Source organism: Ostrinia furnacalis, unplaced genomic scaffold (assembly GCF_004193835.3).
Source record: "Ostrinia furnacalis isolate ACB-3 unplaced genomic scaffold, ASM419383v2 OfSCF0140, whole genome shotgun sequence".
NCBI lineage: Eukaryota > Metazoa > Arthropoda > Insecta > Lepidoptera > Crambidae > Ostrinia > Ostrinia furnacalis.
In genome coordinates, this window is record NW_021130379.1 from 41509 (window position 1) to 68874 (window position 27366).

Genomic DNA, 27366 nt, shown 5'->3' on the forward strand with positions numbered 1-27366 from the left:
CGTGGAGAGGGTCATTAATTATACGTATATTTTCTACTTTGCCGAACTTTAGCGCGAGAACGATTTGTCCAAAACATATGAATTTGGTCTTATTCAATGCAGGATTAAGTGCCCTTCAACCGTCATGAAGACCACTTTTTGATAGGGTAAGTCCTTTACGCGGTATAACCGGAAAACCGAAAAAATGCCTCTTTCGGGGGCCCCCACCACTTTTTTAAGCACAACTCCGTCGAAGTCGAAAACTTAGGAGAGTCTTAATGGGCAACCAAAGAAGCCATTGAAACAATAAAATCTTTTGTAGGAATTATTTCCGATTTAAAAGCTAATTCTACTGGACTATTATGAATTTAGTGTGGATGAGGAATAAAGTGAAATAAAAAAATACATTAAAATGTGACTGGCAACTAACAAAACTACATCAGCTACAGTTTGAAAAAAAAAACCAAAAATAATCGACATCAGTGTTCGAGTTTCAAAAGTATAAAAATAAAAAATGTGGAATCCAAACTCCGTGGACAACAGGCAGATGGAAAAACGCGTGATAGTTGGAAGGGTCCGACCAACATGGGCTAGGAACCTTCCAGAAGCTAGAGAGGACGATGATAAAAATGACCAGGAGGGGGTCATGCCTCACAGTGAACCTCCGAGCCCTACGGAACCATGGGAACAACAGGGAAAGCAAGAGGACAAATACGAGGTCTTTGGCAAAGTAAGTAAATGCTTTTTTACTGAACTTAGGTACGTTTATTATAAAAGAGGTATAAAATATAAAACAACAGACTCTGTATTTGAGTAACTATATTTGAGTAATTTTAAAACGAAATCCCGGGCTGAAGCCCTCGTTAGCAGGGGCATAATTTTATTTACTTAGGTACTTGCTCTATGAATTTAATTTTATTGAACTTTGTATGATGTTTTAAATATTTCAATAATGCTTTATAATGAAAACATTATTCGGCGGACTTGTTTAAAATAGATTCCTCGTTAAGTTTGGGTTAACTAATTATTTATCATACTTCATACTGTATAAATTTATGAAACAATTCAAATTCCTGGTATAATTAAATTGGCACAAATAGGAAATATAATTTTATCTCCGCTTTTAACCGCAATAGTTTGCATTGTCACTATTTGATTATGTCGCGGTAATTTTGGGTGAAAATGGAAACAACAATTTTGATTTCACAATGATTTTCCCAAAATATTGTTCGTACCCTTTACCTCTTTGCCATTTCTACCAAAACTCTAAGCATAAAGGACAATACCTCGTCGTTTTTTAAAAAGGATGACAATCTGTATTTCCACACTTTATTTCCTCAACATGTAGTTCATCATAGCCATGAATAGTGGAGGGATCTTTACTCTTTTTTATTTTTAAGGTAGAGTTCTAAGACTGGTTCAAGTGTCACGCGGACTGTCAGTACAGATCGCTCCGGAACGCATTACTCTAAAACGCTCCGTAGAAGATATGTACCATCCTAGACTGCATCTCACTTAACACCAGGTGCGATTGCGGTCAAATACCTGCCTTGGCTAGCATAAAAAAAAAAAAGTTCATACAGATTGGCCGTGCGGAGCAGGTCCGCACCGGACGGTCCGCGTGACACTAAAACCAGCCTAATCTATGCACGTCTATAAAGGTCTACACGTATTTATTTCCCTGTCTATCGATTTCCAGGTGATGCTGCTAGGAGACAGCGGGGTGGGGAAGACCTGTATGCTGGTGCGCTTCCGCGACGGCACCTTCCTGGCCGGGAACTACATATCCACAGTCGGGATCGACTTCCGGGTATAGGAAACTGAACTTTACACTAAGCGATTTATGGTTTGATTTTCTTTGGCTACGGAAAATTTGTAGTTCCTATTGTTTTTTATTTTGGAGCGTAAGTTGACAAAAACTTCCACTGTTTTAGCTTTTAGGATCTTATCACAAGGAAATAACATTCAAAATGAGATGGTGACTTTTTTCCAATGTCTGATAAAGGAAAGCGCGCTTTTCACACGAGCGAATCGTCGTTCCGTGAATTTACGCTGATGCACATGATGTTTCGCGCCGTGAAGGTTGTGAAGTGTCCCTCGTCACTCGCAAAATATCGAAGCTTTTCCCGCACATGCTCGTATCGAAAATCGAAGTCCATTCTCGATGTGCTTGTAAACAATGAAATTCGTAACGTATTTCGAGTATTAGAGAATAGAGACTATTCTATTTGAAGCATTTTAGTTAACATCTTTTTATAAATAAAATCTTTTTGACGCGTTTTTGTTTCGTTGCTACGAAGACCTGTGATTGTAAACATTGACCTAAGTTTGCATTCCATGACCTATATTTTAACTTATTTGGATTAGCCCGGGATCGTGTCAGATTTGGAGAGCCCTAGATGTAACGCGAAGTACCTAAACTAATTAATTAAAGTTACATACATAAAAAAACATCATGTATCTTAATAAACGATGGGCACTCGAACTAAATAAAGGACAAAATAAAAGCCTACAAAGGCACGAGTCCAGCGCAGTAAAAACTCTATCAAAGCACTTTACAAATTGACACTAAAAGGCAAAGGTTTTAAAACGGCACGTGTACGTGTAGGCATTACACGATATCGGGCATTATGGAGATGCAGCTCGGAGGTAATAAAATTTCCTATGGTTTGTCACAGGTTGTGATTGTGAAACGGTACAATTTTCCACGTGTAGTAACGTTTTTACTTTATTAATAACTCTACAGTCATTATAGAAATGTATGCGCGTAATAAATGACATTCATTTAATTTTGTCAGTTATGTTTATTTATGTTTATGTGTATAAACTTATACTTATGTATTAAGTAGGCATCTAATCTTAATAGGCATTATTATTGGTAATTTCATAGGTTTAATTTAATCTGATACTGATATCATTCCGAAACTAAAAAAAAACTTGAAACGTGTACCTAACCTTGTTAGCCGTTGCATCTTTCTTTACTTGGCAGAAATTATTAAAGACGACTAACAATGAAAAGAATCATTTAGTTAACTTCCATCTTCTCAATTACCATATTAATACTGGCCATAAAAGAAAAATTCATGACCGTCAAGGGTTCCAAGTTCAAATTAGCCAGTCACGTGTTGCAAGCGGACGGGTCGCCTCCACGCCATTGGTGTTTGAAGTTTGGCGCGCTTTTTCCGTTCCCGCCCCTCGCTGTGACAGCACTGATTGAATCGAATCGACTGCGCGCGTGAGTGATTTATTGTTAGCAATGGTGCCCGATTTTTTGCTTGCTAACTTTTTGCAATTTTGATTTATGGATGCTGTCACTGAGCGCCCATGAGTTTTAGATTGGGAATAGGTTTACGTCATCGTTGTTATTGTAAATACCTAGGTGGGGGGAAGGTCATAAACAAATTAGGCTATGGTTTTGATATTTTAATTAGTAATTAGACTAAATTAGTTAGGTATTGTTAATTTCATTTTAAATATTTTATGTGAGTAACTAGTAACTTCATTTTCCTACCAGTGTAGGTATGTCTATTATTAATAAACCACTATTATCTAATCACTCATTATCATCGAACTAATCATTAACTATGTGACGATATTCAAGCAGCTCTACCATCATAAATCATCTCTACATTTTCATTCGGTACAACTAGCGCCATCTGTTCGCAGAATAAAGTGGTAACCGTCGACGGCATCAAGGTGAAACTCCAGATTTGGGACACGGCCGGCCAAGAGCGATTCCGAAGTGTGACACACGCATATTATAGGGACGCCCATGGTAAGAATATTATGTAGAACCTTTTAAAGTACGCATTCATAATGGTATTTATTCTCGAAAGGATATTAATACACACAATCAACTAATTACAGTCGATTTCATTCGAGTCAAGCTACAAATGAGACTAGTAGCGCCATCTAGTTCACGTATAATAAACTACTCGAAGCGTTGAGGAGAGCTTGTAAACAACTGTAGTCGCAAATAATCCTGCTTATCTACATGAGGTAGGTAGGTTAAATAAGGAAACATTTTTTTTTTCAATTTAATTTAGAAATAGAACGCGCGGTATTTCTATACCACAGAGTAGCTAATCAGACCACGCATTCGGTAGTCTAGACATGCCACAAACCCATTCCATTCCATCCACTCGCGAGTGAATTGGCCTCGACCCGGTGCGTGTGCGCAATCCAACCTCAACGTCAAACCGGATCACGTGTGGAGTGCGCGCACATATGGGCCACTCCCAGCAGTTAGCACATCATTAGTTCGCTAATGATCATTATCCTGTTGGGAACGAGTATAAGGAATAATGTGGAGAACTAAAAATATCCCATAACATCCGATGGCGATAAGTGTTTAATACTTACTGAGAGTGTAGAGTCCTTTTTGGTATTATGAATTGTTTGAAACGGAAATAATCACAATTTAAACTTTAATGTTATCTTACATTAAAGTTTAATTATCATAAAAGTATTGCAATAAATATAGATCCTAATAATACTTAAACGTAAGCTTTTATATTCCCTAAGAATAAACAAGCTTTCCTGGAAATGATTACTACCCTCGCAATTCAACGAGCAACGTATTTCCGCTTTTAAGCCACCGTTCTGAGTCTTGTCAGAAGAATAAAGCTTTTCTAAGCTTTTATAAAGTTGATTTGACTTTTGTCGGAAGAAACAATAATACTTTCACAAAGCAATAACATTTTTTGTCTTCGATTGCAAAAGGTTTCCTCGTAATCATTATCATCTAAAGTCATCTTTCCTCCATTCCAGAACCACGATGTTTTGTCTAGTTTAGCCTAGGATTTGACCTAATCTTCCTTTGAGACAGTCCCACTTGGACTGCAGAGATCGCACGGCTCCGAAATAGATTTCTCACTGTCGTTTAATTTAAAAAATAAAACGGTCAAGTGCGTATCTTTGTCACCACCAGGCCTCGACATAGGTACTAAATAATATGTAAATAAGAATATTTTTTCCAAAGAGTCTCTGTGTTATCTTTATTTATTTCTTCTTGCATCGTTAGCATGAAATATAACATTCCATACGCAAACATGGTACAGCTGTATAAAATTTCCCAAGGGACATGAAAAGCCCTCTTATTAAGAGAAGTCTACAATTTTTAAGCTTCACTGTCGCGACATTGGCAAACTGCCAAAAGCTACGCCATGTGATAAGTGAAATGTTCCATTATAAGATGCACCATGGTGGGTTTACGTAGGTATAGGTTTTGCATCTGCATATTACATTGCATGGATAATCTGGATTATGTACGACACAACGAACAAAGCTCTCGTTTCGATGTTTAATGACTTGGAGGTCCAGTAAGATAATGCATTAAATACTCATTATGGAGACCTGGACCTAAGTAATTACTTCTTGCTGAAACTTCGTTAAATAACTGATTTTTGAGACTTATGGCAAAAAATATACTGCAAAGAAAAGGCCTAATAATTTTCATAGAACTTTAGAGCATTTTTCAGCAATAACAATGTGTCTTTTTCTTTAATTAACAGCGTTACTGCTGCTCTACGATGTGACGAATAAGACGAGTTTCGACAACATCCGCGCATGGCTCGGGGAAATCCGGGAATACGCTCAGGACGACGTCGTCATCATGCTTTTAGGTAAAGTGCTGATAAAAATGCTACAAAACTTCCAATTATTCCTACAGAAACGTCTCGCTTCACGCTTTTTTCAGGTATCAACTCTTAACTGCTCCAATGAAATTAAGTGAACTTATTCAAATATTTTGCGAAATGCAGGAAAGTAAGTAAGTAAGTACTTAGGTAATTATTTTTTTTTGTAAAAGGGATAATTGAACTTTTATGAAAATATCATGCCGGTCATTAGAGACATAGCTACCTATTTATCTTCCTAATTATAGGTACTTACTAGAAAACAATTTACCAGTTACTTAGTTAATCTCGTGGCAAGCCGTGGAAGTCGTTTAACGTTTTCATCCTTTGAATCCGGAACTTTGTACTTAATTTCTACCAAAATGTTGTTTATTAGAAAATTCCCCTGGACAATTGATTAGCCGTCACTCGACTCGACCCTTGCACTTGTCGGCTGTCGACACTCAAGTGGCCTTTGTTCCTTTTGTTGTCTTATTTCTTTATTGCTTCCAAGAAAGACGGTGTTACGCCAGCCAACCTTTGTCCTCGGCTTCCCACGATGTGATTACCCAGCCACATAAGGAAAGTAAGACGCTTCCAGGGTATTTACGAGGCTACTCGAGTAAAAAGTTTTGGGCTCTGAATGGTATTTTATACAGGGTGGAAACGATAAGTGATCTCACTCGATTATTTCTAAACTATACAAGATATCCAATAAATGGTTACTGATCCTGAACGTGCTTCACGAGCTCTATCCAACGGTATCAATAATAGTTTACAAAATAAACTGGATCTATCTGAAAATTCAATGTTTCCAGTCTCCATACATTTAGTAAAACCACAGTTTATTAAAAACTATACAAGATATCCAAAAACTGGTTACTGATCCTGAAAGTGCTTCACGAGCTTTATCCAACGGTACCAATAATAAGTTCTAAAATAAACTGGATCTATCCGAAAATTCAATGTTTCCAGCTTCCATACATTTAGTACTGCCACAGTCATGGCACTCATGTCTCGATAATATTATAGCAAGTAAAGCTTAAAACCAATGTTTTCCATGAATAACTTTAAATAAGAATGCAATTTACGAGTTAATTTTAAGTGTTTATTATTTAAAATAAAAAAATTAACACTTCTAATATTATGTGGCTGGCATAGTGGCATACATTTAGTATGGAGGCTGAAAACATTAAATTTTCGGATAGATCCAGTTAATTGTGTAACCTATTACTGATATCGTTTGAAAGAGCTTGTGAAGCACTTTCAGGATCAGTAATCAGTTTTTCGATATCTTGTATAGTTTAGAAATAATCGAGTGAGATCACTTATCGTTTCCACCCTGTATAATGTAGGTTGATAGGTTCCACGTGGTTTTTTAGTAATGTAAGTAGGTTGTGGTAAAATTTTGGTAATCTTATGAGTGGTATTTTAGCAGTAAGAGCAAGAGTTGATACGAGTAGGTACTTATGATATTAGATAGATAAGTTTAGATTTAAGTGGCTTTAGAGACTGCTAAGGTTTCTGCCACGACTTGTGATAGTGTCACCCAATTAGGGGGCGTCCATAAATTACGTGAGACAATTTTGCCTATTTTTCAACCCCCCCGCCCCCCTTGGTGAGATTTGGTGAGATTTTGCCTGACCCCCTCCCCCACCCCCAAATCTCACGTGATATTAAAAAAATCCGAAATTTAATAGTTTTGGAGTAACATTTTTTTTGTGTGCTTTAACGTTGTCGCTAACGAGTGCATCAAAAAGATCTATAAAGTTAAAGATTTCAGTTCTTGAAAGTATCTGCTAAGGACGCTGTACCTACAATTATCATACATTTAATGTATGTCATTTTTTACGCAGTCGCTAGCGGATGACGATTGTGTAAAGTCGCACTAAGCCCACTGATTACGAATAGGTCCAGAAAAACACGTGTATCTAGTGTTAGTACTAGGGTCACATTGTTTTTTTACAGAAGTACCTAGTCTAATTGTTCCTTTCTACAAAATCACTAATAATCTAGCAAAATCGATTTTGATAAAAAAATAACTTGTTTTATAATTTTCTTAATTTCGTCAGTATTTCTGCATTTTAGTATTCACACATGCAGACGGAAGCATTTTTAGTTTTATTTGTTTAGACTGTATAGAATAAAATGACATTATCATCATACAAATATCATTTTTTACTCCTGACAAGGAACCCCTAATATAGTTTCCATAAGTCTGGCTGTCTGTCTGTCCGAGGTTTTGCTTGGAAACTATTGGCACTAGGGAGCTGTAATTTTGTAGAGGTATGTATATTAATCACGCCGACAAGAGGGTAGAATAAAATTTTGAAAAAAAAAAAATTTTTTACGGTAGCTCCCCTACATGTAAAGTGGGGATGATTTTTTTTTCGTCTTTTACCCCATAGTGTGGGGTATCGTTGGATAGGTCTTTTAAAATGGCTTAGGGTTTTCTAAGACCATTTCTCGATTTAGGGATCCGTTTGCAAAATATTAAAGTTTAAAGTGCAATTTTTTGTCCGAGTAGGGCGTCCCCCCCGCTAAAAACTAAACTGTTAGCTTGATAAATCTGGAAAAATTCAAGATTATAGTGCTTTTTATGAACTTTCAAGGAAAACTATAGCGGTTAAGATAGATCAGTTAGTTCAAGAGTAATAGTCGTTTTACTCATGTATTATAAAATTTCATACCTAATAAAAATTCCTTAGAAGAAAATATTAAAAGTGACTTTAGATGAAGTAATTGCTTACTTCTGAAATATATTGTGATAACGACGGACAACTACGGAACCCTACACTGCGCGTGGCACGACACGCACTTGTCCAATTTTTTTACTTAAGATTTAACCCAGTTTTCTGGTAAACTCTATTTCTCTATTTCTTATGGAAAAAAATACGTGATATTTCCCGAGACCCCCCCTCTCCCCCACGTGAGATTTGGTGAGGTTTTTGTTGACTCCCTCCCCCTCCTAAAAGCCTCACGTAATTTATGGACGCCCCCTTACTATCAATCTGGAAAATTTACCATTCTTTGAATACCTTACAAGATAATATAACAAAAGTTAACTGCTGAGTGCTGACAAATCATATAAAGAAACAAATAAATCGCAAGGAATCCTTTCGCAGAATCCTCATACCAAAATGTATACGCCTCAGGCTTATGAAATAACCCTACAATCCTCTACAAATGCAGTCTGCTCGTTCCAGGTAACAAATCCGACAGCGGGCTCGAGCGGGCGGTGCGGCGGGAGGAAGGGCAGCGGCTGGCGAGAGAGTACCAAGTGGCGTTTATGGAGACATCAGCCAAAACCGGACTGAACGTCGAAGCGGCGTTCGCCCATGTGGCGCGCTCTTTAGTCGCGAAAGCGAACCCCGTCGACCCGTCTAGGCTGGCCGTGCGCGCGCACCAGACGCAGGAACAGAGGTCCTCGTGCCCGCCATGTTCGTAAATTGCGCGCGAAATTCAAATGTGGCGTTTGAATTTAGAACGCTTCAGCGGACCAATGTCGTCGTGCAGGCTGACTAGCAGATCTGAAACTTTGACATATTCATTGTTGGACTGGAAGTGACTGGTGTAAACAAGGACTGAATCAGTGGGCTGACTGCAAGCAATGCCGACAGCACAAATTATAATAGAGGCCATGTTTGTAATAAGTGAGGAGAAAAGTCTATTCATTAAGAAAATGGCTCTACCTACTCCAAATGGCAGACCTTTATTTTTAACATGTCATTATCTATTATAACTTTTAATCAACCATTTCTTAAAGAATAGACTTAATAATATTCTTGTAATTCAACTCAATTTCATAATAAATTCTTCTATTATGCTGCACATCTGTAGTGCAGACTTATCCAAGTAACACTTAAGTAGGTATAACTACCTACCTATTAAATACTTTAAAGTGGACTAGGTAGGTAGGTTCTAATTGGGTAAAAAAAAATATTCTAAGATAGGCTGACCTTGAACAAAAGCTGTCAAATCGTTAGTTGCATTGCATTATAAAAATAATAATTATTAAATGCCTTTTTGAAAAGGACAATGGGCAAAATGGTACCCGGCTCCAATAGATATGTGTCTAGTATCGTTTGAAAGGTCTTACCAAGATGAACAACTTTTACTATGACCACCAGCCTCAGATCTGGTTGTGTACGAAGATATACATACTTTTTTGCAGAATGGTACCCGGCTCCAATAGTTATGTTTGTAGTGTCATTTGAAAGGTCTTACCAAGACGAACAACATTTACTATGGCCACCAGCCTCAGATCTGGTTGCGTTCGAAGATAAAGATACTTTTTGTATACCTAAGTATCATACAGTATGAAGGGGGACGCGCTCGGGGCAGGGTCGGACGCGGTGAGGAAGACGGTGGGCGGGAGTTTGCATCGTGCGGTCCACACAGCTTATGACCGCAGTCTGTGGAGGAACACTATCTGTGGTCGCGATCCTCATCAGTGAGGGACCGAAGAAGAAGAAGAAGTATCATACGTGTCCATCGTATGGTACTTAGGTTATGCGAGGCAGGAAGGGTTTACTGCTTCAGCATCCTTCCTTAACTCTATAATTATTGATGGGGATAATTGTGAAATAAATATTTTTATTTAAAGAAGTATTACCCCCTTATTAATAAAAAGTTCCACCTAGGAAGAACCTTGGATTAAAATGACATTTCCATACCAAATGACAATTTAAGCTAGAGTTCAACTAGGGTGTAACTTTTATTAATAAAGGTGTTAAAGTTTTATTACTTCTTAAGGATTTTATTATGAGTTGCTAAAGTGAATAAACCCACAAGACCCAATAAGTTCACCTACAAGATGGACCGACGACCTCATAAAGGTAGCGGGAAGGCGCTGGATGCAGGCCGCCACCAACCGGCCATTGTGGAAATCATTGGGGGAGGCCTATGTTCAATTGGACGTCCTATGGCTAAAATGATCATGATGATTATGATGAAAGCGAATAAAGGGCTAATAGCTTGGGTAGTTCATCGTAGGTATAATCCTTTCCTTTTCAATGCTTATTTTAGTTATATTAATAGATTGTAGTCATAATACATACTCGTATACATGGATGATTGTGTTATACTTTCATTATAATACTTAGTGGAATTACTGCTTTCAAAACGTGAATTAGAACTGGCCCCATAGCAGACATTTTCCTACATCTAAAGGCCTTTTAAAATATATATTGGTTATGGCTATTGGAGCGGGTACCACTTTCCATACATTTGTGCCCATCATCCTTTATAAAAAGCAAAAATGTATTGTGATGAACAGATTGTATTAGATATTTGTTGGATATATTAGATGACCTAAGGTAAACGGCTACTAGTTCGTGATAGTACGTAAGTTCGTAAGTTTTTTTTCTAGCTCAAATAGTAAGCAAATGGAATATTATTTATAAAAATTCTTTATTACTATAAAATCTCTATTATTTAAGCTATCTAAAAAACCAAGTACCAACATTGTGGCGCCAAAAATGAGAGCAATACGAAGCTTCAAACTCTCAGAGAGCCAAAAACAGCCGTGCGGCGTGAAAATGTTGTTCTCACCGTAAGGTCAGCGCTCCAACTTCTTAGGCTTATAAAAAGGCGAAGAAACGTCCATTTGCATAAAACTTGTAATAGTGGTTTCATGTGTTCCTTGACAATTGATTTGGCTTAGAAAAAAGTTATATGAAAACGTAGAATTACTTTAAAATTGCGATTAATGGACTCACGAAATAGCGTACATATTATTTTTCGGGTGTCCCCTGTTTCGTGATACTACCGAATCAAGGATATTATGGATAATATTTTGATGCTTGGTTTTTAAATAATTATTTATGATAATTGAAATGTAAGTTATGACACAAATAATACATTTATTTAAGTTTCTCATGATCTAAATTCGGTATATGTTTCGTTCACTACAATTTATATGACACGAGTTTGAAGTTCACATAAATGACCAATTTTAAGATAAATTAGGGGGGGGGGGGGGTATGGCCCCCCTACATTTCTGATGGTTACATAAATATTTTCACATATTGTTAGAATAATAAATCAAATCTTTATACGAAGGTACGTACCTACCTAGCTAGACAGACTCACATTATTTCTCATGAATATTTCAGGTAAGTAATATCGTCAATTTCACAGAATTCTTTTATTCTAAATTTATACTATCGTTTTTAAATTTATTTAACACTTAATCATTACTAAAATATCCTAACTCGATGCGTAAAACTTTATCCCGAAATAGGGGACATGAGTTCACGAACTTAGAAACAGAGCAAAATTTTATCACGAAACAGGATCCAAACAAGAGGTCCGCAGAACAATTAATATTAAAAAAAGTTTAAACCATATAACTATAATTTATGTATTAAGTTACTGTCAAAAGACCAAACTTTAGCATACAAAAGCTTTCATACTGATATCATCCTTGGTTATTTTTAAATAAATTGTTAAAGTCGTAAGAGCCTTAATATACCGAAGTAGGGGGCACTTACCTTACTTACATGATTAATGTTAATTGTTACCTATAGTAAATATTAAACGGTTTAAAATGATATATTCATAAATAAATTATAATATTACATAATTCACTAAGAAATAGTTAAGACGTGACCTATTAATTTATATGACCGTGATATTAATTTTAAAACGGGTCTATGTAGAGTCATACATATCTACCTACTTCAAATTATTGGGGAATGGATTTTTTCTTTAAAACAATAGTGATCGTTGCAAGTTAAAATCCATTAAAAAAAAGAAATTATTTGGTAATAAGACAAGTAATGTGCAGGATTATATTCGTACATTGTCCATAAAAGATATGGTTAAAATATGGCTTGATTACAGAAACATCCTTTTTTGTAATTATTAAAATGCTTACAGCATTACAATAAGTTTATTTTGTACTCACCTCAAAGAGTAAATCATACTAACTATTGTAGGTAATAAAGTAAGTATAAGTAATAATATATTTTGATCCTATACAAATATTAAATTCCTTATAAAATATTATTTTAATAATTAATTGTAATGTAAGTATCGATTAAACTAGTTTTATTATAAGATGCGCGTTTAGGTATTACCTCTTACTTTTATTGTGGAAAGAAAGTCTAAAAACCTAATACTGTGTAATAGATAATTATCACCTTTATAACAATACTACCACTTCTGTCTGTACATTTTTTTATTTTTTTTATTTGGCTTACAAAACTGGGTACAATCAAATATCATGCAAAAGTAAGTAATGAGTGTAAAATCAATTCATACTGATTTACCCTACTCGATGTAAGCACAGCATGCATATAAAAATAATTAATTAAACCACCTTATTAAGAATATTACACAGATAAACCAGATCTTACATTTACACAGAACTAAACAAAATTTGGACTAATTTTAGACTATTTTAAATCAAGAATAGCCGTATTGATACGGCGCTTGGCGGAGACGAGAGAACCAAAAAAGATGTCAAAGACAAAACGCATAGAATTGTAGCAAGTACACATGCGATGTAACGGGGAGTGCTGACCGAGTCGAGTCCTGCACGGAGGGATAGAAAACGTCTTTCGATTTTGCACGCGGCTGCTACTACGAGGTACGGCAAATTTTAAACGTTCCAGTATATCCGGGGCATCGATAAGACCATTAACGACCTTGAAAAGGAAAAGTAAATCAGAAGCTTTCCTACGGATGTGCAATGGAGTAAGACCATAGTGTGAAAGGCGAGCCTCATAGGACTGTAGTGAACGACACATGTTATCTGAATAGCTAAGATGATACAAGAAGATACAAGAAGCGTTTTTGTACACGCTCCAGTCTATTTGAATGACTTCGGGGCTCCACACCGGGCTACAGTACTCCAGTATACTGCGGACTAGACTGTTAAAGTATAAGTAAAGTGTGTACATGAGATCATTAAAACAATCACAGGCATTTTCATCTTTCTCTTCACTTTATATCTACTGTCTAAATTCTAAACTGCAAGGATAAAGTAGACGTAGCTAGTTAAATAAATAAATTCGTATGTATTAATGACATACCTGGACAATAAAAACAAAAAATCACCTACTTACCTATTTCTGCATACAAGTTGTTTGTGCCTAAAATCCTGGATGTATTTTTTTACATCATCATCCTCACATTTCTAGAGGCCTAATATTTTTTTGTAAATGTATCCTTTTTATCCCCGATTTACTGATTTAGATCTCAATTATTTTTTTTATAAAATATCTAGATTACGTCACTGGGGTGACGTAATGACTAAAATCAAGGTTTTACCCATAACTTGTGCCATAACTTACTAACCATTTAAAAACATTCCACTGAAGACCGCCTATTTTAATTAAATAAATGGACATTACTTTTTTGGTTATTCGACAGTTCCAAAAATGTAGCAATGTAGGCAATCACAAGGTAATAAATCTTTCCATTAAAACTGGATTCTCATTAAATCCAACCTGCTAAAACATTAAAATAATAGACATACTAATCTACCAAAGGTAACATATTGTATAAATTTAAAAAAAATATAAGTGTTATGGATTTAAGTAAACATAATCAATTGTGTATTAGAACTGTAAATGTTGTGTGCCATTGAATGTTGCTTCAGCAAAAAATAATAAGTCATTAAGTAATAATAAATAAATTATACCAAATTAAAATGTTTTTTTTTATACCTATCACTTCCATTTATTTAGATCAACCATTTCAAGCGGAATCCTACTTACTCACCAAGAAATGTTCAATAAAATAACACCAGTAAAATGTTCTTATTATCAGAAAAATAACAGGTGAACAAAAAAGACGTGATGTTTTAGGTCAAGGGTCCTTTTTAAGATTCCGCACCGCACCCAAAGGATAAAAATGGGACCCTTTTTTAATTCGAGGTAAATATTTAGATTTTTGTCAGTATTCCATTTATCTCTTTGGAATATTATCTTTATAAATAAATTAATGTAGCATTACAAATCACAATAGAAAATAACAATTCACAACAAACCCATTAAAAATGCTACTCCTCGAACACGAACTTTTGTATTTGCCGCTAAAATGAAACCCGCTGACATTTCCTCCGATGTTTGAATTTGGCGCTATTTTCCATATAGGTTAGAGCGAGACAGACGATAACATTCAGGGCACGGCAACCTTTTTGATAACTAAAGCAACATAATAATAAAATTATTTTGTTTGGAAATACACATTCATGATAATTTGTCATTAATGACGAAAACCAATTCAGAAATATTTTACGAGGTTAAGGACATTAATAATACCACAGAATATACACACAATATCGATTAGGTCCTTAGTTTGGTAGCGGCTGCTTGGATTCTGGTTGATAATAAAATTAAAATATTTATTTAATAGGTACACAAATACAAACAGTATAATTTGAACGAGACTGTAGTAAAAAAAGTTACTAGGAACAAAAACACTTCTAAAGGTTTATTAAATGTGCAGTGCACCACCTTGTCGGGTGACTTGTCATCATGACGACGTGATGATTTGATATCCGACCACGCAATGGCGTCTTATGATATGAATAACAGACATAATTAGGCGGTACTAAGTTTGCTGGATCAGTTAGTATGCAATAAATATTTGACACTATTTATAATAGCTTTATCAAACAAAAGCATAAAATAAAATTTTCTTTGCCATACTTACAGTTAAAATAAAAATAAAGAAAACATTACTCAATTTTAATAATTACAATAATTCGTTTTCAGTCCTAGAAATTAAAAATCGCAATATTATAAAATGTCCACACAGATATGGATTTGATTTTCGTGTGTGTCCGAACGAACTAATCTATCTATATATATAAAAATGAAACCCGTTTCGCGTTGTCACGGCATCACGTGTGAACGGCTGAACCGATTTCGATAATTCTTTTTTTTAAATGTTTGTGGAAGTCCAAGGATGGTTCTTACGGAAAAAAATATTAAGAAAATCTCTACGCTAAGGCGGTACGAAGTTCGCCGGGTCAGCTAGTTAGGGATAAAATAAAAATAATACATGCATGAAAACATAATTAAACTCGAACGATCTAAATTTATTGTCCTCACAAGGTTCTGTTTTTCAAAGATCACTTGACTTAATTATCGATACCTCTTGCTTGATATTTGAAACCAATAAACAACAAACTTAAAACAAACAAATACAATCTTGATCGAATCAATTTATTACCTAGTTGTATTTATTTAACTTGTGATCAAGTTTAAAAATAACACGTGCGTGGTTTTATTTAATAAAATACCATTTGTTTGCGAGCCCTGAAACTGTACATTATTTTTCGTCTTTATGTTGGCAGCATTGACGCCATTCTACGCGCACATGCGCAGAACGACAGGTGGTCGGCGACTCGAGCCAGCCGTCCCGACCGAACCTATCGACTTCTCATGCTCATCATCAGCCGCTTTCGTGCTCAAGCAAGAACGATGTGCAGTGCTTTGTGTTGAAGTGCTCGTGGTGACATGGCGTCTCTTTTATAAGCGTTGTGGACAGTGTAAAAAGTTCAAAATTGTGTTTATTTACAATGAGTGTGAATTATGATCGTGTTTGTCGACTGTGCTTGTCATCTCGAGGCGAATTACTGCCGATTTTTCCTACCACCAGTTCGGATGACTCGGAACCTCCCGTTCTCGCTTCGAAAATCAAGGATTGCGTCTCTGTACAGGTAAGGATTGCCCTAAATATGAGCTTGAGTGGTGTTTTTAGTGAAAGTAGACCCTTGGTGTACGTGAGAACTCGTCATCCGCCCCGGTTCGTGCAATGTCAGGCAGCGCTGCGTTTAGGTGGAGATGTCGTAAGATCGTCCACCATTTTGTAATGTTCCTCGGCTATCGCTCGACTCGTGGCCGCGTCGCGTCACATTCCGTGCAGCCGGCGAGGAATGGCGCGTATCATGAGGGTCGAGTTTGGCATTATTCCCGGGGGTCAGGTCGGGAGGGGGTCTGCGTGTCGTTACGAGGCCTCGCGTTGGCCATCTCGTGTATTGATTTATCGGACGAGACCAGGCCGGTGCAGCTCGTCTCTCGAACGGGTCGAGCGTCGGTGTCGGCGTGAGTTCGCTATAGCTGTGTGTGTATATCGAGCGGTAACCCTCGAGGGGCTCGCTGGCTGGCACTCGACTCGCTTCTACTTATTCGGTCGAGGAGTCAGCCGCCCGGCTATACCTACGCCTACCTACTTAGTTTCTCCTCGCGTATCTATGTACTCATGAAGCGCGGTTTCGCCTCGCTCGCTCTGATGAAATGCGCGCGAATAGGAAGCCCCTTACAATGATTGCGTATGATTATTTTTCCAGATAAGCGAGAATGACGACCTGCCGACGAATGTCTGCAGGAAATGTGTGGATAATGTCAATAACTGGCATATTTTCAAGACAGTATGTGAAAGGACACAAAACAAATTAGAGTTGCTGATAAAAAAGGATGGCAGCCAACTAGAAGAGGTATGTTCCAGACATTCATGCTTGGATTTGTCACTTGTTATTTAGAATGTGACTTGTTTGTTAATATTATAAATGGATTTCCAGATAAAAATAAAGAGTGAACCTGCTGATGAGGCTTATGATGATGGAGTGGTCATTGATGGGTCATACCCTGACAATGAGGTGAGTGTTATCCTGTTTTAAGTGTTATCTTATCAACTCAACTATTCTTGATGATGAGTGTAGTGTACAAAGGTTAAAAAAAGAATAATCATAATGATCATGAGAAGTTAATGTCTGTCTTAAAGTAGGTACTTTCAGCAAAGCATCTGTGCTAGCATTTTCATGTCAAGGACATTGTACTGTAGTCACGTCACAGTTGTAAGGAATTTGTGCAATGTTTTTGTTCTGCTTTCTTCAAAGGACTTTTTCATTGATAATATAGATAAGTTATTGGTTTTAATAAAGCAATTCATATTAGTTTTCAACGATCTAACTACACACTGAAAAAAACTAAGACATACTTTTTAGTAATGACAATAGTTTAAATAAAAAAATTGTACAGTTTTTGGTTATTTAACTTAAATGCCCTTGATGACCCTTGATATAGTGGATATTTTAATTTTTTCCAAAAAGAATTCATGGCCAGCTTCATATTTCTTTTTTAATAGTATTTTTACTTTTAATTAATTTAATTTCAAATGTGGCTCTTAAACGTAGTAACTGCCGTGCTTAATTTACAATTTGTAAGTTTGGAAATGCATTTGCGAACGATGATAGATCCAGATGGTTTATGCCCGTACTTTTGAATGGCATAGGACGTTAAAGACAGTTGTTTATATTTAAAATGTGGGAGTTAAAATATCTATATATATAAAAATGAAACCCGTTTCGCGTTGTCACGGCATCACGTGTGAACGGCTGAACCGATTTCGATAATTCTTTTTTTTAAATGTTTGTGGAAGTCCAAGGATGGTTCTTACGGAAAAAATATTAAGAAAATCTGTACGCTAAGGCGGTACGAAGTTTGCCGGGTCAGCTAGTATGCAATAAACATGTACTGAAAACTTATAAAGAACTTAGTGGTAGTAAAATTATTTTATTGCAAACTAAAATTATGTTAATGAAATTTCAGAATGCAGCAGGTTCCAGTAAGGTGCAGCCAGAAGGTCCACCTATCTTGGCGTCATTGGGGCTCACTCCACGAAGTGATAAGGTAAAGATTACATGTCCATTGGCAGTCTTATCACTCACTAAATAAACATTTTGAGCGAAACAATTGCATAGAACTGATACGTTAATTCAATTTCATTAAATTTTATACTTTATGACACTTCAGTTGTTTACTAAATTATAAGTAAAACATATTTTTTTATTAGAGAATATCTGTGTGAGAATAGTTCAATGAATTAATTTCATCCACAGAAAAATGTAGACCCTCGCATGGACTGGCAACGAGTCCATGCAATATTGGACATGGTGCAAGACGATGATGTCATTGATTCACTCCAGTCAATTGAAGAGTGTGACTATGTGCAAGAGTCCGATCACAACTCTGACTCGGAGGCCGAGCTTCAAATGGATATAGATGACGAATACATTGATTGTAAAACTGGATACATGTGCAAAAACAGGACGGTCCTATCAAAAAATCCAAAACTGTCTACATCACTGATTAATGCAAAAATAAAAGAAGCCGCAAGATTGAGAAAGCACAAGATAGGAACAAACAAATTATGTGCACTACCTAAAAAGGCATGGCAAATGCTCTTTACAGACGACTTGCTTGAATTAATTGTTGCATCTACAAATGATAACATTCTCAAAGCTGGAAATGATGTATCAACTTCCACTAACCCTGGGGAAATTAGAACACTCATTGGAATTTTTTATCTCCATGGCATTATGCGACCAACACATCAAAGTACCCGTGACCTTTGGAACAAGGACTGTGGAATTCCATGTGTCAGAAGTGCAATGAAGTATGAACGATTCAAGTTCCTTATACAGAACATGAGCTTCGACAAAGACGATGATGACAGCATAATACAATTTGATATCATGAAAAGAATGCGTAAGGTGTTCGAAATATTTGCAATGAACTGCAGAACTGCTTATGAAGTTGATAACTTGGTTGTCATTGATGAGGTCATTGTCCCAGTTTATGGGCCTTGTCCATTTCGGTACAACATTGATAAGAAACCGCTAAAACGCGGCTTGAAAATGGTTCTTTTGGTGGATTCGGCGAGTTTTTATATCGGCAATTTGGATGTAATTACCGATCACTATTTTGGTGCTGATGCGATTGTGAATAAAATGGTTCAACATTTGGCTGGATCGGGCCGAACTATAATAATGGACAGCTGGTACTCATCATTGGATTTGATTGATAAACTCAAGAAGGAATATCAGTTGTATTCGATTGCGGCCACCCATCCTAATGATGATATCATACCGCCGCTCTTTGTTTCGCAATACAGAAAATGTAAGACGTTTTTGACTGGATTTCTTGACAATGATATCGCACTGACGTCTTATATGAATTCTAAGAAAAAGTCGTTGAATGTGTTGACGAATGAGCCAAAGTTTTATAAGAGGGGACATAAAAATTTCAACACAGCTGCTGCTTCGTATAGGAAGAACCAATCTGCTGTGGAAGTTATAGATGTGCTGATGCACTACTACACCACTATGCAGCACACCAATGATTGGACTCTTTCGTTATTCTTTACTCTTCTAAATATTGCTGCCGTTAATGCTCAAGTTATATGGTGTTCGCAGAATATGCACCAAGTGACAAAACGTCGTAACTTCATCAATGAACTGGCTTTTAGTCTCCTAGAATGTGAGGATTCGTTTGTAGCAGATGTTTGTATGACTGACGTTTCACGAATGCGTGAGAAGTTTACTTTATTGAAAGATATACCGTATAAAAACCGAAGAAGGTGCCGGATTTGCGTGAAAACCACAAAGAGAGACAGAAGAACAAAGCAGTTTTGTCTGAAGTGTGGCCAGTTCATCTGTAAAGAGCACACAGTTAACTTCTGCACTATGTGTTCTGGATCATAAGCGATTTTGTACTTATTTATCTTAGAAGTAAAATTAATTGTTACTTAAAGAAGTGTTTCTTCCTAGTGAAGTATTTTTTATTTTTGTTGTAATAAATTAGTAAACTACTGAAGTGTCACATTTACTTACACAAATATTTTAATTTCTAAGTAGATATTGAAAGTGTTGGATTTATTTACATTTTTTTTTATTGATACATAGAATAGAGCTAACATTTATTATTTCTATTAAACTATATTATTGTTAAAATTGTTGTAAAAATATTTACATTCTGTTAGATTATTTTGGATATTATGAAAGTTAGTATTTTTTATTTCTCAAAATACTAAACTCTCATATTAAAGGTTCACTGTTAGTTAAAATTTAAATAAATAACCAGATATAATTTAATAAGCAATTTTAGATGTATGTAAAGTGGAGTATAACTTTTCTCATAACTATATTTTAGTTCTCATAATATACATTATTAAATATAATTTTTAATTTTATTTCACCCATCCCGCGCTATTTAATTATTTTCCTCCCATTTTAAATATCCCATTGATCTAAATTTCCAGGGTATCGAGAGTGATAAAGAGGAAGAAGAGGAAGACGACGAGGAGGAGATGAGGGAACCTCCACAGAAGTATACCAAAGTGCCCAACATGCCTGAGGTATCCATCACGGTAATGCGGCCCACCGGCGAGACCCTGCATGCAAGGCAAGGCATCCAGCAGCTCGCCTCCAAGGACTGCCTCGTCTGCGGCCGCTCATACAGGTACTCCCACAACGCGCGCCGTCACGAACTCACGTCACACAGCTTCGATAGGTACACCAACAAAGTCGTCAACAAAAAACAACCCTCCCACATGCAACCGAAACTAAGACCAAACCCGTTCAACCCCAAAGCCCGCCTCATGCCAAACCCCATCAGCCACAAAATGCAACTCCTCAAACAACCGATGCCTTCGAAAGTAGCACCACACAAAGTTATCACTCCACCGAAACCGATACTTATTAAAACGCCTAAAGGAGCTCAAAATAATCTGCCGTATCCTCTGCGCATCAAAGCGCTTAAAGATTTGCAAATAAAGAAAAAGGAACCGCAAATTTTGAAGACCCTCCTAACGTCCAAACCAGAAGTTCTCGTGTCCGAACCTGAAATTGTTAACTCGGGCCCAGAAAGTCCCGAAACGTTGATTTCCGAACCAGAAATTGCATCTTTCCAAGTGGAAACCATTTTGTCAGAGCCGGATGGATTCGACCACCAGGGTGATGGTGATGAAGAAATGGACGGCGACATGACTAACAACCAAGGTCAAAACTATGACACGGTCGACATGGAATCGGACAACGAAATAGAGATAGCGCGTGAGCAGGAGAATGAAGGAGAAGTTGAAGGTGAAGACGATGATAATAATGCCGAAGATGGAGAAGAACATAACCAAAATGATGAAGAAATTAATCACTATGAGCAAAATAGTGAAAACGAGAAAGATCCAGCAGAAGAAAATGAACCAGAACACAGTGAAGAGCATATCGGCATCGATGAAAGTGACCTCCAAGCTGCAGAGGAAAATCAAGAAAAAGAAGATGGAATCGAGGACGGTGATAATGATCATGAAATGAATCACGATGAGATTAGGGATGAAGATGACGATGATCTCCCTCCGATGGAAATAGCACCAGAAGTAGAAATAAATGAGGATATGCAAACAAATTCCTACAACAGTGAAGTTAATGAGGAGGAGGAGGAGGAACTTGAAGAATCTGCTGATCTAAATGACACAGCAGAAGAAGGCGTCAAAGAACTGGATCCTGACAAGTTGTACGTCACTAAAACACAAAGAGATTTCATTCTCAAATATCGCGACATCATCCAACAAATCAATACAAAACGGTGTCTATGTTGTGATCGTGAGCATCCCCGGAGAAAGGCGGTCATCCAACATTTGCAAAAGAATGGACACAAAGTTCCTAAACACACCTGCTACAACTGTGTTATAACCTTCGGACACATTGGCGCCCTGCTCAGCCACATGAGGTCCAACAGTTGCACAGATTTATGGAAAATAATCTACAACGAAAATGGAATAACTGACGACCTAGTATTGGAAGAGCCAAAGGATAATAAAGTCCAGTATAAGGACATCTTTAACGCAAGATCTTATGCTTGCAAATTATGTCCAGCCAAGTTCCAATTAAAGCAGTTCATAATGAAACATGTTTTGGATGTTCATGAAGATGGCCAGTCTAGGGTGCCCCTCCACTGCGTTCATTGTAGAGCACGATTCAAAGATAAAAGTCTTATCAAAAAACATATCCGTAACGGTGAATGCACAGTCATAATATCATGTGATTTGTGTTCTGAAAAGTTTGTCAATATGCAAGATTTCAATGATCACGCTTTGGCCGTTCATGCCGGAAGCTTTGACTCTGATAGTCAAAATAAGTGTGTTGATGGACGACCCACAGATTGTTCGCTTTGTGGAAAAAAGAATAGTAGCTATCCAAATTTGATAAAACATTTAAAGATGGTTCACAACGAGGATAAACCACATTATTGTCAACACTGTGATGGCAAATTTGAACAAGCTACTGATCTTAACAAACATATTTACACTGAGCATTCTGATAGGACCTTGGGTATGCAAAGCACCGAACCTGATATGTCCTTGGTCAAGGAAGAAGCTGAGGAATATCATTATTCGTGTACTGAGTGTAATGCCATATTCGAAACCGTTGACGCTTGGACGGATCACCAGGTCGCTGAACATAATCAAGTCGCTCATCATTGCGACCAGTGTGACAAGAAGTTCTTACGTCCATCTGAGCTCGCCGAGCATAAGAACACCCATCTGCGTGTCAAATTTTATCCTTGCAGCGTTTGTACAAATTCCTACAGTACTCCACAAAAACTTTCAGAACACGTTCAACAAGCTCACCCAGGCGCTGGGTCATTCCCGACGATGGATTCAGAGTTCTATTGTGACATATGCATACGATCATTCAAAAGTCGTCAAGCATATTCTAATCACATGCGCATTCATGCTAAAGTGCCCACGACCAATAGAAAACCCGGAGAACCAAAGGGTTTTGCTCCACAAATCATTGGCAAACCAATCAAATCGTTTACTGCCGTACAACCTGGTTTTGTAGCCTTCAAACCAAATTGCAATGTTCCTAATGCTCCTTACTGTTGTGATATATGCGGCAAAGGATTTATGCACAAGAAGAACATTTGGAAACACAAGAAAGTGCTTCACGCTGACCTCATCAACGATAGGAATGACAGTGAAGAAAATACCATGCAAGCGTCCACAGAAGACGATGAATATAATGCAGATGAAAGTGGAGCCATTCTGTCGACGCCACAGTTTAATAGTTTCAACTTCACGAACTTTGCCAATAACGTTCAACAATCGACGCCTCAGGGTCAAGATCTGCTGCCATTCTCGTGTGAACTTTGTTTCAAACGGTTTCCTCTTCGAACCAGTTTGTGGAAGCACAAGCGAGCCAAACATGGAATATCTGGATCTGATAACCAGCAGCCAAGCGAAGCTGGTAGCAGATCTAGTTGCACGATTTGTAAAATTACCTTTTCAGATAAGAAGTCATACTACCGTCACAGGAAGAATGTTCACAAATCGTCATCCCAGATGTGTAAGATCTGCGGCAAGCCACTGAATTCGACATTGGAGCTGTATGAACATCTCAAAGCTGCTCACGCACGCGAACTATTAGGCTATAATGCGAACCAAGGCAATAATAGCAAGATGCAGGATAACGAGCAAGAATTAGATGCAGATTACGAAAATGATCAAGACTCGGCGGACCCGAGTGTAGAATATCAAGCTAGATATCCTTGCGACACATGCGGCAAACAGTTCGTGGGAATGCTTGCGTTACAAAACCACCAGTGTATCAATCAGGTCCCTTCCCAACCGCAAACCTTCGACTGCGAAATCTGTCATAAGAGTTACACATCGATCGCGGCGCTCAAGAGCCACCGAGGCTGGCATCTGCGTTCGCCGGACGGCAAAGCGGCCGCCAACAACACCGGGCTTTGGATGCCTCAGCACAAAGTGACCAGCAAGGTCAGCAAACACGAGGTCGTCGATCCGGTCCAACTCGCCCGCGTGTCGCACTCGTCGCCCGCCGCCGCCGTCGCCGCCAAGCGAAGGTTACCACCGGAGGTCGAAGTGACGGTCGTAAACCCAAACAAAAAGTTGCGGTCGGATGACTCCGTAGAAATGGATCAGAACATGTCCGGCGGCGTCGAAGACAGATACTGCACGATATGCGACAAAGAGTTCACGAAGCGCGCCGCGTACCTTCGCCACATGGATGAGGTGCATCAACCCAACTCGGTGTTCTGTCCCGTCTGTGAGAAGAGTTTCACGCGGAAGTCGACTTTGCTGGTTCATATGAAGAAGCATTACGAAGGCGGCGAGGGTAGCTCGTCCGGGGCGGTTCAAGAAGAGGAGGAGAATCACGCGTGTGATTTATGCGGAGCTCAGTTTGACAGCGAGAAGGCGTTGAAGGCCCACCTGACGAGGCACCACGGGGAAGATTCGGGGGAGTCGGATGACGACGGTAGCGTGCCGGTGTCGCAGCCGGGCGAGTTCACTTGCGGCCAGTGCGGCGACGGCGTGGCCACCCCGCGAGACTTGATCGCGCACCGCACGATGCACGCGACGCCCACCAAATTCGTCTGCAACATCTGCAAAGTCTACTTCGCCCGAGCCCTCGACCTGTCTTCTCACACTCGTGCGAGGCACGCGGACAACGAGAAGGTGTACTTCCCCTGTGCCATGTGTGACCGTTTCTACATGAACAAGAAGAGTCTGCAGCGACACATCGAGATGGCTCATTGAGCGGTCTCTCATGATTGGTAAACATTCTGGAAATGATAAAGCAGAGCTTTGTTAGTTTCACGAGTTTACTTCGCGTCGCATTAGTGTAGGCGTCCAGAGACAAGTGAATTATATTCATTGTAAATTGATCTTTGGATCGGACACTGTCGTATGTGTGATGATATTGCTAAGTTATTGAGATGTCATTCCTTGACTATTGTTGGTTTTCGTAATAATAAATTAATTAATATAGGGATTCTTATTTCTCTTTCTTATTATTCTTGTCGTGTTAAGTCTCTGCTCACTCTATTGTGTTATTTATTGTATTGTGAATACGAAGACTTGGGATTTGGATCGTTAGTAGTTTATGAAGCATGCATTACTTTTCTTCTATGATTGTATGTAGTACTTATAATTATTAATTTTGCAATTATGTTTATTAACAATCGGCAAAATCTTAAATGTTTTTTATTGGAATCTTGGGCCAAAATTTTGAAACGTAGTCACCAAAATCAGTCAATAACCAGTGTGTTAGAATTTAATTAAGGTTCGTTTTACATGTAATTTTCTAAAATCTATTTTTGTGAGATCTAATCGATCTTGGTGAATAAATATTTAATTTTTAAATGATGATACTTTTAGTTTTTAAATGTAAATATTTTTTCTATAACGTCAATGTAATTTAGGGGTTAGACTAGAATATTGACTTGGATTGAAAATGGAACGGTCGTTTAAGTTTTTAAAATGTACTGATTATTTTTAGTAATTACAAGTGTATATTTTATACAAAGTAAATAACCACTTAGGGCATGTCTCCTCATCTATGGTGAGATGATGAATTGTATACTAACAACATACCGTGGTATGATTTTTAAATATGGATGATAAGCATTGGCCTAAATATTCAAGTACTTGTGATTATTTTTGCACTCACATTCTGAATATTAGTTTATTTTACTATCTGCATGCTGTTTATAAAACGCACATTCAACTGTATCTATCCATGACCAGTGCCAAAATAGCTTGTTTGTTTTGACTCCATAGAAGTATATTAATGTAAGTATAAAAAGACGTATTTATAAAGATGTTCCTCTAAAGATGTAAATTGTTTACGAAAATACTTGATTGCTTTAATACTACGATGCATTTAATAAGTTATAATACGGAATATTCTACGGTCGCCAACAGATTTTCTTAATGGATTTTGAATTTTATGTGTTTAGTGTAAGGTTCAAAATCAGTTCTTGTAATATGACGTACATGGATATAAATAAATGCCTGCTCATCGATTTTAATTCACGAATAGTTTAAAAATTATGCTACGAATGTAGTCTTGATATTTGGCGAAGCCGTTAGATTTAAATTTTTTAAAATCATAAATATTGTCAATTCCAAATCAAATTTCGCAGTACACTTTTAAGAAATCATTTATCAGATTGTTCTAGAAATATTGTTATATCTAGAGAAAAGTTTGAAATTACACATATTATTTGTAATTTTTGTATTGGTTCCGTGTGAAGTTTCGGACTAATGTGTTCTATTATTACGGAAAATGTCCATAGATGAGGTTTAATTTTGTCATCTTGTGGTTTGATAAATAAAGTGACTTAATTATTAACTTTTGTCTTTTATTCTAATTAATTTCCCTTTATCTAAGCTTATACTTGGGTAGGTACTTGCACCACCAATCAATGCACGTTCCTTTCATGAGTTATCAAATAGTGATTTCTCAAAAGATATACTTAGCTAGATATGCTATAATATCAACTTATGCACTTATAAAAATTGAATTAATTTTGCAGTTAACAGAAAACGAAATGACTTGGAAATTTGAATTATTGGTTAATAGCGTCATATGCCCTTCGTAAATAAAATTAGTAATTAACCAAAATACTATGAATTTAGAATTCACGTTAACGCCTTCGTCAAGTTCAGTGAGCGAATAATATAGCGGGATTTTTGAGAAACTAAAAATCAAGGTTGGCAAACACCTATAACAGTGCGTTGTTAGACGCATCCAGTTTGCCCGACCAGTAGGGCGCCTTGGTGAGCAAAGTGGAAAAAACCATTATGATTTCTTGTCTTTGATTTTTCCACCACATTATTTGAGATAATAAGTTTTGTATATTTATAGTATTAAACATCTGAATAATGAAGGGTCTGACTTCTTTCAGCGGTACCCCGAAGTATAGTTCCAAAATACTGGACTGTCCTATCGATGACATTGACAGTGGGGCGCCACCGTCAATACCGGATCGCTGGTTCAGATTTTTGCCATGTTGGAAACCAAATAGTTGAACGATGGTAGCGCCCCCCTGTCATTGAGTTTGGTGGGACAGTTCAGCGTGGGTCATCTATAAACCTTATTTTATGCTCTTTTTTTTTTATTCAGTTTATACCACAAGTGGCACTTATGAACGTCAATAGAAAATAA

The 27366-nt window shown here is 37.3% G+C and overlaps 2 protein-coding genes across 2 annotated transcripts; both read left to right on the top strand.

Moving 5' to 3' along the window:
* The first annotated feature begins 403 nt into the window (after positions 1-403).
* Rab26 (RAS oncogene family member Rab26) lies at positions 404-9621 on the top strand. Its single transcript, XM_028304164.1, has 5 exons — positions 404-709; positions 1679-1789; positions 3646-3754; positions 5493-5603; positions 8801-9621. The coding sequence occupies exons 1-5, from the start codon at positions 494-496 to the stop codon at positions 9040-9042; spliced, it is 789 nt and encodes a 262-aa protein (XP_028159965.1). The 5' UTR covers positions 404-493; the 3' UTR covers positions 9043-9621.
* Positions 9622-15910: 6289 nt separating this feature from the next.
* LOC114352586 (zinc finger protein Xfin) lies at positions 15911-26550 on the top strand. The gene is made up of 5 exons (XM_028304241.1): positions 15911-16272; positions 16903-17049; positions 17134-17211; positions 18164-18244; positions 20655-26550. The coding sequence occupies exons 1-5, from the start codon at positions 16132-16134 to the stop codon at positions 24951-24953; spliced, it is 4746 nt and encodes a 1581-aa protein (XP_028160042.1). The 5' UTR covers positions 15911-16131; the 3' UTR covers positions 24954-26550.
* Positions 26551-27366: the final 816 nt, after the last annotated feature.

Excerpts from the sequence above, each read along its gene's own strand:
- Rab26 (XM_028304164.1), top strand. The coding sequence starts at position 494 with ATGTGGAATCCAAACTCCGTGGACAACAGGCAGATGGAAAAACGCGTG. Across the intron at positions 3,755-5,492 it reads ATATTATAGGGACGCCCATG|CGTTACTGCTGCTCTACGAT; the intron begins GTAAGAATATTA and ends TTTAATTAACAG. Across the intron at positions 5,604-8,800 it reads CGTCGTCATCATGCTTTTAG|GTAACAAATCCGACAGCGGG; the intron begins GTAAAGTGCTGA and ends TGCTCGTTCCAG.
- LOC114352586 (XM_028304241.1), top strand. The coding sequence starts at position 16,132 with ATGAGTGTGAATTATGATCGTGTTTGTCGACTGTGCTTGTCATCTCGA. Across the intron at positions 16,273-16,902 it reads AGGATTGCGTCTCTGTACAG|ATAAGCGAGAATGACGACCT; the intron begins GTAAGGATTGCC and ends TTATTTTTCCAG. Across the intron at positions 18,245-20,654 it reads TCACTCCACGAAGTGATAAG|GGTATCGAGAGTGATAAAGA; the intron begins GTAAAGATTACA and ends CTAAATTTCCAG.